The sequence below is a fragment of the Simochromis diagramma genome, unplaced genomic scaffold (assembly GCF_900408965.1).
Source record: "Simochromis diagramma unplaced genomic scaffold, fSimDia1.1 OVJJ01000141.1, whole genome shotgun sequence".
NCBI lineage: Eukaryota > Metazoa > Chordata > Actinopteri > Cichliformes > Cichlidae > Simochromis > Simochromis diagramma.
The window spans coordinates 1,192,956-1,211,118 of NW_024387350.1; the positions used below are offsets into that span (position 1 = coordinate 1,192,956).

The window sequence follows — 18,163 nt, forward strand, 5'->3', positions numbered from 1 at the left end:
AATTTCTGGAAAATGGCATGGGATAATGAAGTAAAAGGGAGACATTTATATAGGATACAAAACACAATAGAAGTTAAGAGCCATAGTGGATTAAATAGACAGGATATAATAGGTTATTATAAGTAGAATACAAACAGGTCATTGCTTTCTAAATGGTACTCTTTTTAGGATGGGGAAACATCCAACTGGGTTGTGTGATTGGTGTAATGCTATGGGGACGGTTGAACATGTGCTTATTAGTTGTAGGAAGTATGTAAGAGAGTGTTGAGGGTAGAAATGGGTGGTGTAATGGAACTAACATTTGAAAAGGTGGTTAATCAGTTAAGTCATAATGAAGGGAAAGGAGTGGCTTTTTGTTTTGTTTTTTAAGAAATACTGGTCTCATCAAGAGGATCTAAGGATTTGGAAGGGAATTTAGAATAAAAGCCAGGAGATGGCAGTAGTGCAACATCTTTGGATGCAAGCTGTTGTTAAAAATGACAGAAGAAGAAGATAGGGGGGCATTTTTGGAAGTTACTGTTTGTATGTGTAAGGGTTGTCCAATAAACTAAGTACTAATTACTTCAGTTTAGACTGAGTGATGTCTGATGTGTTCCACACCACACCTCTCTGCGTAACGCTCTTATAAATTGCATTTATTACATTTTTGCTTTTTTTTTTCTTTGTTTTGTTTTTGTTTTTAAAAAGTTTATAACTTAACTGTTTTCCAGCCTGGAGTTTCTGATGGTTTCATGGGGTGATTTTGTCCAAACTGTGTGCACGACAGGAGCTGGATGCAAATCTCATCTGTAACATTTAGAAATGGAAAGCCCCAAACATCAGACCATCAAAGCCAAAGTTGGTATGTTATTTGACTTTTGAATAAATCTACTTAGCATTGTGCACTAATAACATTAAAATCAAACACTTCTGCATAAACATGCATACCAGAATATTCTCAGTTACCTTTGAACTTTGTCATCTCACTTCTTTGTAAACTCTTTGTATTTCTTACCCTGTGGTAGCTGGGATAAGCTCCCACACAACCTTGAAAAGAATAAGAAGTAGAGGATGGATAGATGGTATTTACAGTTGAAATTAATTATATCTGATTTTTTTTTTAATCTAAGGATGATTGTGGTGCACAGTCTGCAGTGTTGTGCAGGGGAGATGGGCTCACCTGCAGCGAAGGGCTGTCGGAATTCAAAGAGTCCTTCAAATGTGTCGACAAATGTGTCCTTTTCCCCGAATTTGAAGGATGGCTGGTCCAAATTCAGGGGAAGGATGCATCAAATGCCAATTTGGAAGCAACGACAGTATACTGTGTATATTTATCCTGGCAGTATGGAAAATGATTATTTGGAAATGCTTAAAATGGAAATGATCATTTACCGTGAGGTGAGGTGTGGTTGGGGTGTGGACAGTGGTTGTGCTTTTGTAACGTTGAGGTATAGACAGCTACAGACTGAGGCCTCAGTCCTGCCTGTTCACATTTTATTCAGTAAAAACTAAATTTTCACTGCTTTTATAACCTTTAGTGGGGAGAACATAGCTAGGATTTAATGATTTAACAAATCTTTTAAATCCTTTGTCCTCCACAATGCTAAATGGCTGGGAGTCCTCAATCACCATGCTAACCAGGCCTTCATCTATTTGAGATTGTTCTCCTGAGGAAAGACAATAAAGACAAAGCACAAATATAAATATCACACACGTAACTTATTACAGTTGTATAATATTGTTATATCATTTAGTAACATTACTGCATCCTATATTATCATTGCATTTGATGGCTCACCTGGTCTTGCTCCACAATCGGTGTTCCCCTTATTATCATGCAAAGCTCTGTAATGCCTAAGCATGGATGAGGTGTTGTTGTTATATCCCAGCTCCCTGGCACATAGCAAACACTTCACCTTGTACAAAAGTAAAGACAGCTTAACATAAATTGTATTGCACCATCAGTATTATGAAAATGCATCTTCTGTAGAAATTTACATACCTTGTTGGGAGGAATGAAGATCAAGATGTTCCCACACAAGGGAGGACATCCTCCTCTTCTTAGCTGGCTCCATTCTCTCCTGACTTTCTCTCCTCACTCTCATAAACCTCCAAACTGTCTCCAAACTCTCACTAACCGCAACTCTCCATCAAACACCCACATTTTGAAGTCTGAGGGGTTTATATCTCTATCATAGCTCGCGGCAAAGTTCGAACCACTTCCTGAACCAGTCACGTGGTACAGCCGGGCAGCGAGGCTTCGGACGTCATCATTTTCAGCTCCTCCCATAAATGAAGCAAGCCCCGTTACGCGCATCGCGGAAACGCTTCCTCCATTACTCGACACAGAACGTCACATCACTAGTAAATATCATAAAAGATACTAACAAAGAACAAAGCGGAAAAGGAGAACAACAAGCAGAGTGAAAATAAACCTGTAATGTGGAGGAAACGGACAGTGAGCGCAGTGTAACCGTGACAACGAGACACGAGGACGGATTTAAAGTGATCATAAAATCGTCTCCAGACGGTCGTCGTTCGGTGAGTGGAACCAGATTCAGCTACAACAGCGATAAATACGCCTGTAGGGAGATGAAGACTGCTATAATACTGAGAAACGGATCTCTGATGAGTGTTTGTAGGGATGTGGTTCAGCAAGATAAAGACATCCGACTCTAAAACATGCTGGCTTATCCATAAGATAATAATTTGGTGTGTATTGATGTTGAAAGGGAAAAAGAGAGTTCACAGAGTGTTACTGATTTAATGTGCGGGTCAGCTGTGACAGCAGGTGTTAGTACCTGGGAAAGTCTGAAGTATTTATCACAATTCAATAGTTTTAAATAAACGATATAAATGCAACTGATGATGAAGAAAAGGCTGACATTTTAGTAAAGTCACAAGTCACGTCAGCTTTTTTTACATAGCACATTTAAAAGACATCAAGTAAGTAAAATTTATTTATATATCACTTTTCACAGATAAAAATCCCAAACTGCTCCACAATAAAACCAGAAATATAAATAATAATATAAAACAATCAGAAAATTAAAAACGAGAAGAAAGAAAAGCATGAATAATCATCTCAAGTTCTGCCTTTGACACCAGTAGTCTGAGTTTATAAATGTTTCTTTAGATGATACAAACAGTTGCGAAACAGTAGTTTGGAGTGTTTCTCAAGTGACAACTTTTCTGAGATTCGATTGAACTGAAGGGTCTAAAACCTGATATGCTGCTTAATTTCTGAAAACATGTAATCAGGAGCACAATTAAAGTTTCTGTTTTATCTGTATTTAACTGGAGGAAATTTATGGGCAGAACTTTGTGCCATCAGAAACTGAATTTGACTAAGTTAAGTTTGAATTTGAATTGCTCAGATTGAATCTGAATTCTAACTTGAATAAATACTTTTTAAAACTGAATATGAATTAGCCTAATTTGAAATTCAATTTATTGGTTTGAAACTGATTGTGACTAAATTAAAATTGAATTTTATATTTTGAAAATGAATTCATTTGCTTTGAATTCAGTTTCAGTTCCAAAATTCAGTTTTGGCTCAATGCTTACATATATGTATAAAAATAAAATTTACAAGCTGTGATAACTGTTTCTGATAAAATGGAGAGTAGACCGATATATTAAAATTTTCCTTTATTGGGTGAGAAAATCATACCATGTCATCTTACAGAATAGATATCAGAGCCTTAAACAGGCTGACTTCTGCTAAATGGCTCAAACTGGGCAAAAATTATACAACCTGGGCTGACTTGCACCTCTGCATGTCAGTCTGTTTCAATATGTGACCCCGCCGGGGTTTTGCTCTTGACGAAGGCGGTCACACTTTTCTCCTCTCCTCCTCTCCCTTAGCTTCCCTGCTTAGCCTCTTGTGTCCTTGTCTAGTCTCGTGTTTTTTGTATTACTTTTCCCTGGAACATTCTCTCACAGTCTGTTCTCTAAAACCTAAAAGAGGTATTATGGATTTGATCAACTGGTCCCTAAATGCAATTGATACCCCTTCTCAACGAGAAGTCTGGGCTCGGGTGAGCCTGAGTGCTGAAGATATCTACCTATTCGGAACCATGATAACAGGGTTCTTGCTGATCGGAGCTGGCTTGGCCCTGACTTATCGAAGAATTAAGGAAGCGGAACCGGCTGTTCAAACCCCCACAAGGCTGCTCGCTGGGATTGAAACGATGGGAAGAGGCGTGAGTTTCTCAAAATGAGCTCATTGAGTGCAGCACGGATAAGATCTTGGAGAGGCTTACGGCTGCCGTGAATACTCAGAATAAGATCTCTGAGTGCAGACTGGATTACATCTTGGAGGGGCTCGCTCGGAATAACACCCCTGGGCGCAAATTGGATGACATCTGTAACAGTGTGTCACTGTGGTTGTGAGTTCTCAGAATCGTCTCTTTGAGCACAAGAATGACAACATCACAGAGCGCAAGTTTGATAACATCATGGAGAAGCTCACGGCTCTCCAACGGGAGATTGAGAGACCAGTGTTGAACTGTTAGAACAGCTTTGAAATTCATGTGAGCTGTTCGCACTAAAGTAAAAAGCACTATCACTTCATGCGGATACCCTTTCGGCGCCAGCTGCGGTGGCAAGGCTGAGCCGAACAAAAACACCCTGATAACGACTGTGTTTAGACTGTTCCTTCCCATTCCATGCAAGGCCACCTGGGTTGGCTGGAAGACTGTTTACTTAGCCTAGCAGGGCGAAGGACACTGTCTCAGCTGAACTCTGGACACCCAGACACACACATACACTGATATGCACACACTCATCCCCCCTCCCTTTCCAAACGCCTTCGATGCTTGTTCCCTCCTGGGAACACGGCGGGTCTGAGCCCGTACTGGAATGGTAGCGCTGGGCAGGATGGCTGCTGTGTTTGCTTCAGATTACCCCCCACCCCCCTATCCACCCCTGTGGCTAGTCACGTGCTCTAATGTTGTGATGTGGACATTAATGTGCTCTCTGTGCAGAGGAGTTTTTTTTTGTTTCCTGTTCTCATGCTGTCCTCCCATAGGTGCCCAGCGTGAGTAGAGGTCTCTTTTTTTCCTCTTATACTTTCCCATTGTAGTGTATATTTCAGTGTTTTTTCTGTAACGATACCGATCTCCGACCTGTATCCCCATGTGATATCTGTGTTGTGTGTGTAAGGTTGGGGGGGGGGGGGTCCTATTTCACTGCAGGGCAACCTGCACCTGGTGAATAAAGCCTTGATTGATTAATTGATTGATTGGACAGTCAGGGATGAGTGCACTAACATACCTGGAGACTGCCGTTTTAATGAGTGTTTGCGCTCTCGAGTCACATGATAGGTAAGTCCTAGTAAATAATTTTTGAGAATGTGAACGTAACACATCCCTGGCTTTCATTCAATATTTGTTTATTTTTATAAATTATACATGGCTTCAAGCTCACATTGAGGCCTGTGGGGCACTGAGACAACAGACAAATTTAAGTGTTTTTGATATATGAATATTTCATACTTTAAGGTTGCCTGTTTATTTAAGGGAGATGAACAATACATTATAATTGTACCTAATAATACCACAGACGACAGACTAAATAAATAGATTTTAGGTAGATGCTTGTGCATTCTTAAAGTCTTAACTGAGTAGGACTGGGCGATATGACCCAGAATTCATATCTCGATATTCTTTAGCTGGATGGCAATATACGATATATATCTCGATATTTTTTTAAAGCCATAAAGTAAGAACAAAAAGAGAGTTCTTAGTCAAAGCTGTGTCCCAAATCTCACACAGGCACTTTTATTAACATACAGCGTAGATTTACAAGAAAAAATTACTCAGAAATAAATTATCAGCATTTATTAAATAATAATGCTCCATAAATAAAATAAAACAATGTTGTTTTTGTGCATAACAAAAGGCTCACAATTGTGCAGTCAAAATGTAAACTAAAAGATGCTGAGCGTAATAACAAAGACAGACAGATTTCGCAGCTCCTCTGTTCCCAGGTTCTACTGCGTCACTGACAGCCTGGAGTTTGAAATCCTCTTTGTAACCATGTCTCTTAACATGTATCATTTGTGGTCCTTATACACACACAGTACGGTAATATTACGTTGAAGCACAGTATGTATTACACCGCGAGGCTCCTCGGTAATGTGCTGGAAAAGCTTGAAAAATGGACCTTGAAAGTGCTTAAAAGGTGCTTGAATTTGACCCTGAAAAATGTGTACCCTGATTCTGCTACTGATACATAATTTAAGTTTCTGAATATTAAACTTGTTACTGCTTTTAATAGTGTTTAACTTGAAGGCCCAGAGTACTTTCTCCCACACTGAAAACACTTAAATGATAAAATTATTTTAACATTACCTAATAAGACTGATTCAGGACAGATAATTACAGTAGTTATTTGAAACTTTTCATCAAGCGGTCCCTGTTTTGGTCGAAAGCATTGCACCAGCTGCAAGCAATATCATCTGTTAATTATGCCAGGTGACATTAATAGGAAAGAGACAAAGTAGATTTTGAAATATGGGGAAAGCCAAAAACTGTGCTTCCTCCACTTCTGTACCATTGATTCATTAATGTTGAATTCTATAACATCTGCTCTATTCCCGTATTGTTTCAGTATATTAATGACTAACCTCATATTATGGATTGATTATCTCAGTTGTTCTTCTGACTGAAGTTTGGTCTGTTTACAGCATCCTGACATGTGATTACATTTGTCCCTAACCATCAGGAACCTTCACTTAACTTTTTATTGAGTGGAAAAAAGTTGGCGTTCATCCTCCAGCTTCACTGTGTTTATATTATGCTAACATAGCTGTTTCACTAGCGATCACGTAGCACATCATTATGTACCACCTAGTCCAGCTAGCTAACGCTACAAACGTCACTGCTGTTTAGCTTTCTGTTTTCATTTCTGTTGGAAGTGATAGCAGAGCTGTGCGTTTGAATTTTTTCTGAATTCTCTCAATCAGAACACGTTAAATCATGTTTAGGTGGTGTTAAATATCCCAATTCTTTGATCTTTGGGCCGCATGAAGAACAACACTCGGTGTATAAATGCTCAATCAACCATCTTTATTCCATATTCCATACAAACACAATGAGCATTAAAACGTCTAGACGGAAGATGTGGACAGGAGATCTCAAAGTGTCTGGCCATTTCTCACATTCTTATAGCGTCAGCCCCCCTTCCACTCTTCCATTCTTTCTCTATCTCAGTGAGCCTAAGTTATGACCTTGGCTTCCTGTGCAGTATGTTCTTTTCTTCCTAATCAGACAAATAAGGCCATGATTCTCTGAAAAAAGTATTTCTTGTAAATCAGCAGTATAATGCATCATAAAACAATGTAATTCACTAATTCATTCACAATAAATCAGCAGTCTAATATATACAAATCAGTTTAATAAATGTAATAGTTATCACCTTATTCTAAGTCAGGAGAATAATGCAAACTAAAACTACCTAATGATTTTGCAATCTTTAATTAGAGGTATAATGTCGCACAAGATTGTATCATAATCTCACAGTGGAAAATTGCGAGCTAACTTCCTGCTAACTTCTAACTCCGTTAAATTGTATTTGTTCTGTTTTCATGGATGCCTGGACGTTAAACTTAATTGTTACCTGGTAAAGCAGCAACGCTGATCATTTTATTACAGATGGAAAAAATTTGGACAGTTTTTAACTCTCAGTGATGGCGCGGTGTTCGTTTGACTTTGACCTGAGGCGGAGTTTTGGACCCATATTACTCCATGAGGCTCCTGACTACGGTAGCCGTAGCCTCAGTCTGTTCTCACTCTGGACACTTGCAGTTGTCACAAATGGAAATAAGCTGGAGTAGCTGCAGGATTCAAACACAAGTGTAACTAATAAATACATGTTTATACTTTTACTAAACAATCAGAGAGAAAGGAAAATGGAGAGAAGGGAAATGTGCAGGACAGACAGATCAATGGAGCACCCTTATTTTAGCCTAACAAGATAACCGTCAGCTCAATAAAACTAAATAAGTGACATGATATTCAGTACTTTCTTTTAAAAGTTTACTCTTTAACCATCCCACTTGAAGCAGGGCTCGCAAAATCGCTAGCCCGACGTCCCGGGGCTAGCGATTTTTCCAGTCGGGCTACCAAAATCTATCTCTGCCCTGCCCATCGGGCTATCATATTAAGACATATTAATACATATAAAAATGTATGTCAGTGCTTTTGCATTCTTTCGGAAATGTAGCTGGATAATTATGTCATTGGCATCGGTGAGCCACTGTCAATATGTGACATATTGAAATCGCGTTTGAATTTGCGCTTGTTTTTTGCTTTCACTTTGCAATCGCGCAAGAGAGCGACAGCACTGATTGGTGAGTGACGATAATTTGCGCACCAATTCCTCTGACATCGTCTTATCAATCGTTAGCTTACTATGCAAACATGACAAGTGAAATCTCCCGCATTATGCTGTCCTCACTAAAGTTTGTTGCAGGCAACGTAATTTCAGCTATACAGCTAGCTTAACAATCTTTATTCCCAGCACTTCATCCTCCAAGAAACAGGCCGCTTGTTGTGGTTGGCAGGATTTAATGATGAAAATAAAATCTCTCTCTCTCTCTTTTTTTGTAAAACTGTACAAAGAAAAGGAATACAAAATACACAATGAAGACATGTTCCATTACACTGGGAGAATAACATTGCTCTAGTGAAAAACACACGACCACAGATAAAGCATCTGCTGACAAAATACAAGCATCTACCTGCCTCCATATGATTTAACTCAAAACAGTGTCAAAACTCACTAATACACATTAAATGTATAGGAACTTACGGATGAAGCCGATATTGTGGACTTTAACACCAGGATTGCAGAGATTGCCATCAGATTACAAATGCTGTCACTGCAGCAGCTAAAGAGCACACTACTTCCTGTATACCACTTCCTCTACAAAAAAAAGACATTCTGCTTAGTTACCACTAGGTGGTAGTAACACTTCTTAAACAACTATAATATGTCCGTTGCATGACACGCATCAAGCTTAAACATGTGAGAGGTTGATCGTGCAGAGAATCGCTGAGCTTATGTGAGTGCGTGTGTAAAAGCAGCAGGATATATATTTTAGTTCTGCTGAGCCAAATAAGACAGGTCAGGGTGAAGAAGTGACAGCCAAAGAAAAGCTTACCACAAAACGGAAAAATTATGACAAATCAGACTATAAGGCAAAAAGAAAGTGCAGCTTTATGGTTTCATGGACAAAAGAATTTCTGTGGCTGCAATATGACGAGCTAAATAATAACCAGGGGTGCACATAAGTGGTCCGCAGGTGCGCATTTGCTGTCAAAATAAAAAACGCGCACAAGATAAGAAGTTGCAACACGTGTCGATTTCTGAGTCAACAAGTGCCTTTGTTACTGGGACCAGTCATTTTAAGAAAGGCCCCCATTAGAACCCATGAGAAATGCAAGAAATGCATTATTGCTCAGTCTGCAATATCTTTCCCGGAACAAACACCAATTGCAAATAACATGCTAAAAATAAACCTGAAAAATCTGTTTAGAACAGCGTACTATGTTGCAAAGAGTGAACTACCACTGGCAAAATTTAGCAGTCTTTGCAAACTTCAAAAAGCAAATGGCCTAGATCTTGGTTCCACTTGTCTCTTACCCGTGACTTCAGTGGAAATTTCAAATTCAGGATCTGACACAGACTGATTAATGTTCTACAGTTCTTACAAGTTCATAGAAATTTCTGTTCAATTAGAACCAAGTATTTGAGTTGATGATTGTAATTTTTATACAATGTTGTAATTTCTGTTTCAACAATTTTGTTTCCGTTACAATATTATACTTTAATGTATAATATTGTAACGGAAACAAAACATCAATCAAAGAATTGCTCTCTTTTTTATTCCGGCTACTTAAATTTATTTTGGGCTACCAAAAACTGAAGAGTTCCTGCCCGAAGGGCTACCAGGGATTTTGAAATTTTGCGAGCCCTGTGAACCGTATATCACAGTCACCGCAACGCTATGAATCCTGGGATGGGTTGAGCCACCAAGGATACACGCAACCCATCCTTGAAATCCTGGGAAAAGGAGGACGCATCTGTGGGCTGCATTTGGAGCAGACTTTTAACTGGGATAGCTGTTAGATTTGTATTGTTTATTGTCATTTATTCTTAGAAATGTTTAACCATATATGCTTAGAGGGGTATAATTGATTGTGTAGTGATAGGATGTGTGATCCTTAACAGTCTGCAAAGGCTTTGTGCGCATTCCAGGGTGTTCTGGCATTCATACCCACATTCTGGGAGCATGGGAGAGGGTATACCTTCTCTTATTGTTTTATGGTAGGATAAACATGTCTATATCTGTTTTAGGCTAAGTGCCTTTTGTTTAGATGAACTGCTGGATTTCCAGACCAGCAGGTTTAGGGAAGTCATTTATGGGGTCACACTCTGACCACACACACACGCAAGACACTTTTTGTGTTATGTAGACGTCATATGTTAATGAACCTATGTATATTCATGTGACCTCAATAAAAGAGCAGTGTTACGGGGGAGCGGACGAGAGCGACTGGGGCCAAGCGAAGGAACGGCGTTTGTCGTGGTTCTCTCCCTCATGCATGAGTAACACGAAGAACTTTGCCTACTTGGTGTTTAATGCTTTTTGCTGTGTAGTTGAATTGTCCTTAACGTTCCAGCGAATAGGTTTATGCTACAAACCTATCAATAGCCTTTATCACCTGGCTGTGGCATAATCGGCCTCCAAAGGATGCGGCCTATGAATTGGGACACAGCTATTGACTTATCGATTGATTGATTGATTGAATGAATGCTTTATTGGCCATATGCAGGTTGCCCCGCAGAGGAAAAGGACCCCCCCACCCCCCCACCCCCCCGACTTACACACACAACAAGGACATCACATGGAAATACAGTCGGAGATCGGCAGCGTTGCAGAGAAAACACTGAAAAATTACACAACAATGGGAAAAAGTACAAGAGGAAAAAAAGAGACCTCTTCTCACGCTGGACACCTATGGGAGGACAGCATGAGAACAGGAAACAAAAAAAACTCCTCTGCACAGAGAGCACATTAATGTCCACATCACAACATTAGAGCATGTGACTAGCCACAGGGGTGGATAGGGGGGTGGGGGGTAATCCGAAGGAACACAGCAGTCGTCCTATACAGCGCTACCATTTCAGCGCGGCACGCAGACCCGCCGTCTTCCCCCGCAGGAAACAAGCATCGAAGGCGTTTGGAAAGGGAGGGGGATGAGTGCGTGCTTATCAGTGTAAGTGTACAGTGGGGCAAAAAAGTACTTAGTCAGCCACCGATTGTGCAAGTTCCCCCACTTAAAATGATGACAGAGGTCAGTAATTTGCACCAGAGGTACACTTCAACTGTGAGAGACAGAATGTGGAAAAAAAAATCCATGAATTCACATGGTAGGATTTGTAAAGAATTTATTTGTAAATTAGGGTGGAAAATAAGTATTTGGTCACCTCAAACAAGGAAAATCTCTGGCTCTCACAGACCTGTAACGTCTTCTGTAAGAAGCTTTTCTGTCCCCCACTCGTTACCTGTATGAATGGCACCTGTTTGAACTCATCATCTGTATAAAAGACACCTGTCCACAGCCTCAAACAGTCAGACTCCAAACGCCACCATGGCCAAGACCAAAGAGCTTTCGAAGGACACCAGGAAAAGTATTGTAGACCTGCACCAGACTGGGAAGAGTGAATCTACAATAGGCAAGCAGCTTGGTGTGAAAAAATCAACTGTGGGAGCAATCATCAGAAAATGGAAGACATACAAGACCACTGATAATCTCCCTCGATCTGGGGCTCCACGCAAGATCTCATCCCGTGGGGTCAAAATGATCATGAGAACGGTGAGCAAAGATCCCAGAACCACACGGGGGGACCTGGTGAATGACCTGCAGAGAGCTGGGACCAAAGTAACAAAGGTCACCATCAGTAACACACTACAACGGCAGGGAGTCAAATCCCGCAGTGCCAGACGTGTTCCGCTGCTGAAGCCAGTGCATGTCCAGGCCCGTCTGAAGTTTGCCAGAGAGCACATGGATGATACAGCAGAGGATTGGGAGAATGTCATGTGGTCAGATGAAACCAAAGTAGAACTTTTTGGTATAAACTCAACTCGTCGTGTTTGGAGGAAGAAGAATACTGAGTTGCATCCCAAGAACACCATACCTACTGTGAAGCATGGGGGTGGAAACATCATGCTATGGGGCTGTTTTTCTGCCAAGGGGACAGGACGACTGATCCGTGTTAAGGACACAATGAATGGGGCCATGTATCGTGAGATTTTGAGCCAAAACCTCCTTCCATCAGTGAGAACTTTGAAGATGAAACGAGGCTGGGTCTTCCAACATGACAATGATCCAAAACACACCGCCCGGGCAACAAAGGAGTGGCTCCGTAAGAAGCATTTGAAAGTCCTGGAGTGGCCTAGCCAGTCTCCAGACCTCAACCCATAGAAAATCTGTGGCGGGAGTTGAAAGTCCGTGTTGCTCGGCGACAGCCCCAAAACATCACTGCTCTCGAGAAGATCTGCATGGAGGAATGGGCCAAAATACCAGCTACTGTGTGTGCAAACCTGGTAAAGACCTATAGTAAACGTTTGACCTCTGTAACATAACCTTTGTTGGCAATAACAAAGTATTGAGTTGTATTTTTGTTATTGACCAAATACTTATTTTCCACCCTGATTTACGAATAAATTCTTTACAAATCCTACCATGTGGATTGATGGATTTTTTTTTTTTCACATTCTGTCTCTCACAGTTGAAGTGTACCTCTGGTGCAAATTACTGACCTCTGTCATCATTTTAGGTGGGGGAACTTGCACAATCGGTGGCTGACTAAATACTTTTTTGCCCCACTGTATGTGTGTGCGTGTCCAGAGTTCAGCTGAGACAGTGTCCTTCGCCCTATCAGGCTAAGTAAACAGTCTGCCAGCCAACCCAGGTGGCCTTGCATGGGATGGGAAGAATAGTCATCATACAGTCGTTATCAGGGAGTTGTTTTGGTGGGCTCCAGCCTTGGGCCTGAGCAGCTGGCGCCGTGGTGTCCATATGTTGAATATTGTTGATTTCTCCTTTATGCGAGCAGCTCCGAATTTAGCACTCTGACACTGGTCTCTCGATCTCCCGTTGGAGAGCCGCGAGCCTCCCCATGATGGTATCAAACTTCTGTTCCGTGGTGTATTCATTCTTTTGATTCTGAGACCCCGCTGCTGCAGTGAGCCGTTCTGCGATGTGTTCCAACTTTCGCTCAATGGTGTCATTGTGAGCAGGCCCCTCTCTGATGTATCCCATCATACGCTCAATGGTGTTAGTTTGAGTCTTCACGGCAGCTGTAAGCGTCTCCAAGGTGTTAACCATGCTGCGTTCGGTGTGAGAGGTCGCGCCTCGTCCCGTCGCTTCAATTCCAGCGGTCAGCCTTGGGGGGGTTTGAACAGCTGGTTCCGCTCTCTTATTTCTCCGATAGGTCAGGGCCAAGCCAGCTCCGATCAGCAAGAACCCTGTTATCATGGTTCCGAATAGGTAGATGTCTTCAGCGTCCTCGATAGACAGTCCCGCCAGGCACAAGATCCTCCAGGTCTGCCACCCATCCATCGTGTATCCGGCAGGGAAAGTCCCTCCAGGGCACTCAGGCTCTCCCGAGCCCAGACTTCTCGTTGAGAAGAGGGTGTCAATAGCATTCAGAGACCAATTGATCAAATCCATAATTCTCTTTTAGGTTTTAGAGAACGACAGTGAGAGACTGTTCCAGGGAAAGTAATACACACGAGACAAGACAAGGGCACAAGAGGCTAAGCAGGGAAGATAAGGAGAAGGAGGAGAGGAGAAAAAGTGCGACCGCCTTCACCGAGAGCCAAGAGAGAAGATTTACTTTATTTCGTTTAGACACACAGTCAGAAATGTTTTGAGATTATTTAAAAAATGATATTGTGCTCATAAATATACTATTTGTTTGTAATATTGATTAGTATATAATTAAATTGTCTAGTAAATTGATGCGTTCTCATAAACGTGTTGGATGAATTCAGTGTGCATTTTAAATGTTCAGCAAACTGCAAGATGAAAGAATGGTGTGTGTGTTACAACATGTTAGCCCACATGACACAGTTAACTTCAAGTGATATTAAACTGTTTAATATTGTACAGTGTGGCAAAAAAGTATTTAGTCAGCCACCGATTGTGCAAGTTCCCCCACCTAAAATGATGACAGAGGTCAGTAATTTGCACCAGAGGTACACTTCAACTGTGAGAGACAGAATGTGAAAAAAAAAATCCATGAATCCACATGGTAGGATTTGTAAAGAATTTATTCGTAAATCAGGGTGGAAAATAAGTATTTGGTCAATAACAAAAATACAACTCAATACTTTGTAACATAACCTTTGTTGGCAGTAACAGAGGTCAAACGTTTACTATAGGTCTTTACCAGGTTTGCACACACAGTAGCTGGTATTTTGGCCCATTCCTCCATGCAGATCTTCTCGAGAGCAGTGATGTTTCACGGACTTTCAACTCCCGCCACAGATTTTCTATGGGGTTGAGGTCTGGAGACTGGCTAGGCCACTCCAGGACTTTCAAATGCTTCTTACGGAGCCACTCCTTTGTTGCCCGGGCGGTGTGTTTTGGATCATTGTCATGTTGGAAGACCCAGCCTCGTTTCATCTTCAAAGTTCTCACTGATGGAAGGAGGTTTTGGCTCAAAATCTCACGATACATGGCCCCATTCATTGTGTCCTTAACACGGATCAGTCGTCCTGTCCCCTTGGCAGAAAAACAGCCCCATAGCATGATGTTTCCACCCCCATGCTTCACAGTAGGTATGGTGTTCTTGGGATGCAACTCAGTATTCTTCTTCCTCCAAACACGACGAGTTGAGTTTATACCAAAAAGTTCTACTTTGGTTTCATCTGACCACATGACATTCTCCCAATCCTCTGCTGTATCATCCATGTGCTCTCTGGCAAACTTCAGACGGGCCTGGACATGCACTGGCTTCAGCAGTGGAACACGTCTGGCACTGCGGGATTTGATTCCCTGCCGTTGTAGTGTGTTACTGATGGTGACCTTTGTTACTTTGGTCCCAGCTCTCTGCAGGTCATTCACCAGGTCCCCCCGTGTGGTTCTGGGATCTTTGCTCACCGTTCTCATGATCATTTTGACCCCATGGGATGAGATCTTGCGTGGAGCCCCAGATCGAGGGAGATTATCAGTGGTCTCGTATGTCTTCCATTTTCTGATGATTGCTCCCACAGTTGATTTTTTTTTCACACCAAGCTGCTTGCCTATTGTAGATTCACTCTTCCCAGTCTGGTGCAGGTCTACAATACTTTTCCTGGTGTCCTTCGAAAGCTCTTTGGTCTTGGCCATGGCGGAGTTTGGAGTCTGACTGTTTGAGGCTGTGGACAGGTGTCTTTTATACAGATGATGAGTTCAAACAGGTTCCATTCATACAGGTAACGAGTGGGGGACAGAAAAGCTTCTTACAGAAGACGTTAGAGGTCTGTGAGAGCCAGAGATTTTCCATGTTTGAGGTGACCAAATACTTATTTTCCACCCTAATTTACGAATGAATTCTTTACAAATCCTACCATGTGAATTTATGGATTTTTTTTTTTCACATTCTGTCTCTCACAGTTGAAGTGTACCTCTGGTGCAAATTACTGACCTCTGTCATCATTTTAATTGGGGGAACTTGCACAATCGGTAGCTGGCTAAATACTTTTTTGCCCCACTGTATATGAAAAAGGCACAATCCCATCAGTCAGGAAGCAGATAATAGTAAACTAGTTAAAAACCCATCGTATCATTGGGGAGAGAATGAAAACAGATGAAGCTGATTTTTAGATACTAACAGTCTCTTCTCTGGGGATCAGAGTGGGTTTCATAAAGAAAGAGGGACGATGGATAGTTTATTATATTTGGAATCAGAAATCAGGAAAGCTCAAACAAATAAGGAAATGATGATAGCAGTCTTCTTTAATACAGCCATACAACATGTTCTGGAAAGAGAGACTCCTCATTAAACTCAGAAATCTACGAGTAAATGGATGATTGTTCTATTGAATTATAAGATTGATGAAAGAATATAATTATCCTTGTTTTTCCTGCTATTCTCCTGTCCACATTCCAGTCCAGTAGGCGGGATTAATTCACCTGTAAGCTGATTTGTCAAACGCCATCAGGCCCCGAAGAAGAACGGAGGAGGACAGCACTACTGTGGTAGAGGAGCGGTGTGTGTGCAGACATGGCTGCTGTTGATGAAGCGGACTGAACTTGGAGGAGAGACACAAACTGAAGTATTGATCCCGTCACATCAGTGTGGATCTGATACCAACGTCTGTATCGCTTCATCGATGCTTGTATCGATCCGCTCAGCCCCAGTTGAAGCAGCGATGAGTTCAGCTCAGTATCTGAGAGAGTTCATCAAGGAGAGACTAACTGCTGTTTGTGAAGAAATCTTCTCAGAGGTTCAAAAAACCATCGTCCAGTATGAGGAGGAGATCAACCGTCAGCACAGACTGCTGGATATCAGCCGGAAACCCGACAGAAACTCACACATCATAGGTATGGACATGTTTTTAACTCTGTGCTGTTCAAGCTCAGATTCTTCAGTGTGACTGACTTTACTAGAAGAAGTTAAACTGGGTATTTATCAGTGCTGTGGGTCAGTGTCCAGTGATGGACTATGTTGGATTGGTGCAGGTCCATGGACACTGATAGTTTAGGTTTTAAAACATTTTAATTGATTTATTTATTAAACTTTTTTTCTCTCTAACATATTCCACTGTTGAGTACATCAGGCGTGTGTTGGATCCTCTGTAAACACTGAGGCTGTGCAGTAAAGATCTAGTTAGATGTCAGCAGAAAACACATTTAACAAGTTGTTAACAGACTTCTCTGAAGTTGAAGTGAAGCTTCATTTAAAGAAGGATTTCACACACTGATGTTTTCATGGTGTCACCCTGCAGTTTAGCTTGGAAAACTTCGATCCTAACATGTTAGCATGTAGCTTTTAAAAGATAGTTTGAGTTTTTATATCAACACATTTGTAATTATTATTCTTGTGTTTCTTTGTTCCTCAAGACCTCCCACAACAACATGACTGTGAGGAAGAGGAGGGTCTGGATGAGCAGCAGGTCTGTAACCAGGAGAGGAACTCCAGTCTGGACCAAGAGGACCCAGAGACTCCGCAGATTAAAGAGGAACAAGAGGAGCTCTGCAGCAGTCAGAAGGGAGAGCAGCTTGGGCTGAAGCAGGAGGCTGAAGGCATTATTGTCTGGACTGATGAAAAGCAGCTCAGACTGCTGGAGACCATCTGGAAACCTGTGATAAAGTTACACAGAATAGGTATGTAAAACTGTGATGTTGATTTAATAAAAGTGAATATAACTCATGGGTGTCACAGTGGACCAGTGGTTAGCACTGTTGCCTCACAGCAACAAGGTCCTGAGTTTGACTTTACCAAGTAGCCAAGCCTTTCTGTGTGGAGTTTGCATGTTCTCCCCTTGTTCACTATCCAGAGACATACAAACAGCCGGGTTAGGTTAGTTGGTTGCATTTATTTTCAGAGTCACAGGAAGAATTGAAGGTCCAAAAGTAAAAAGCAGCATGATTTAATCTCTTTGGCATAATTTTCTGTTTTCATTTACATAAACACATTTCCACCATTAACTTGTGCAAAACGGTGAAAAATTAGTACGTAAAAATTCACCAGAATGAAAGACGTGAAACATCTGGGTTTCAAATTTCCACTCACTGGTCAGACAAAATCTACACAGAGACACAAAGTCAACAACACAAGTTTCATTTTGTTCTGTTATCAGTTTAAGTTAAAGAATTACAAGTTTCCTCTGCAGCATGGAAATGGTGAGTTTTGAACAGTTTACAGGTCTAAGTATGAATAAATATTTCTATTCTGTTTTGGAAAATATGAATTCAGAGTTTCTAAACTGAAATTTATCAGACGAAGAGTGTTTTCATGGCATTTCAGGCACAGCCAAAACACTGTGTAAGAGAGCTCTGCCCCAGCATGCCTTCTTATAACTATAGCCAATCCAGACATCCACATTCATTTAACAAAAAACATTTAGTTATTTCTAGGGCTGCCATGATTAGTCTACCATCAAAATCGTCCACCACTA

The 18,163-nt window shown here is 41.3% G+C and overlaps 1 protein-coding gene across 7 annotated transcripts in view; it reads left to right on the plus strand.

The window, feature by feature from the left end:
- Positions 1 to 2,278: 2,278 nt before the first annotated feature.
- LOC120718387 (zinc finger protein 3-like) overlaps positions 2,279 to 18,163 on the plus strand; it is a 41,655-nt gene continuing 25,770 nt past the window's right edge. For 4 of the 7 annotated variants that reach the window (XM_040006930.1, XM_040006928.1, XM_040006925.1 and 1 more), the window contains exons 1-3: positions 2,280 to 2,520; positions 16,153 to 16,586; positions 17,106 to 17,369. In XM_040006930.1, the coding sequence (XP_039862864.1) occupies positions 16,280 to 16,586; positions 17,106 to 17,369 (571 nt within the window). In that variant the 5' untranslated portion in view covers positions 2,280 to 2,520; positions 16,153 to 16,279. Of the gene's footprint in view, positions 2,521 to 16,152; positions 16,587 to 17,105; positions 17,370 to 18,163 lie in introns of all 7 variants that reach the window. The other 3 variants (XM_040006927.1, XM_040006929.1, XM_040006926.1) reach the window with 3 other exon arrangements.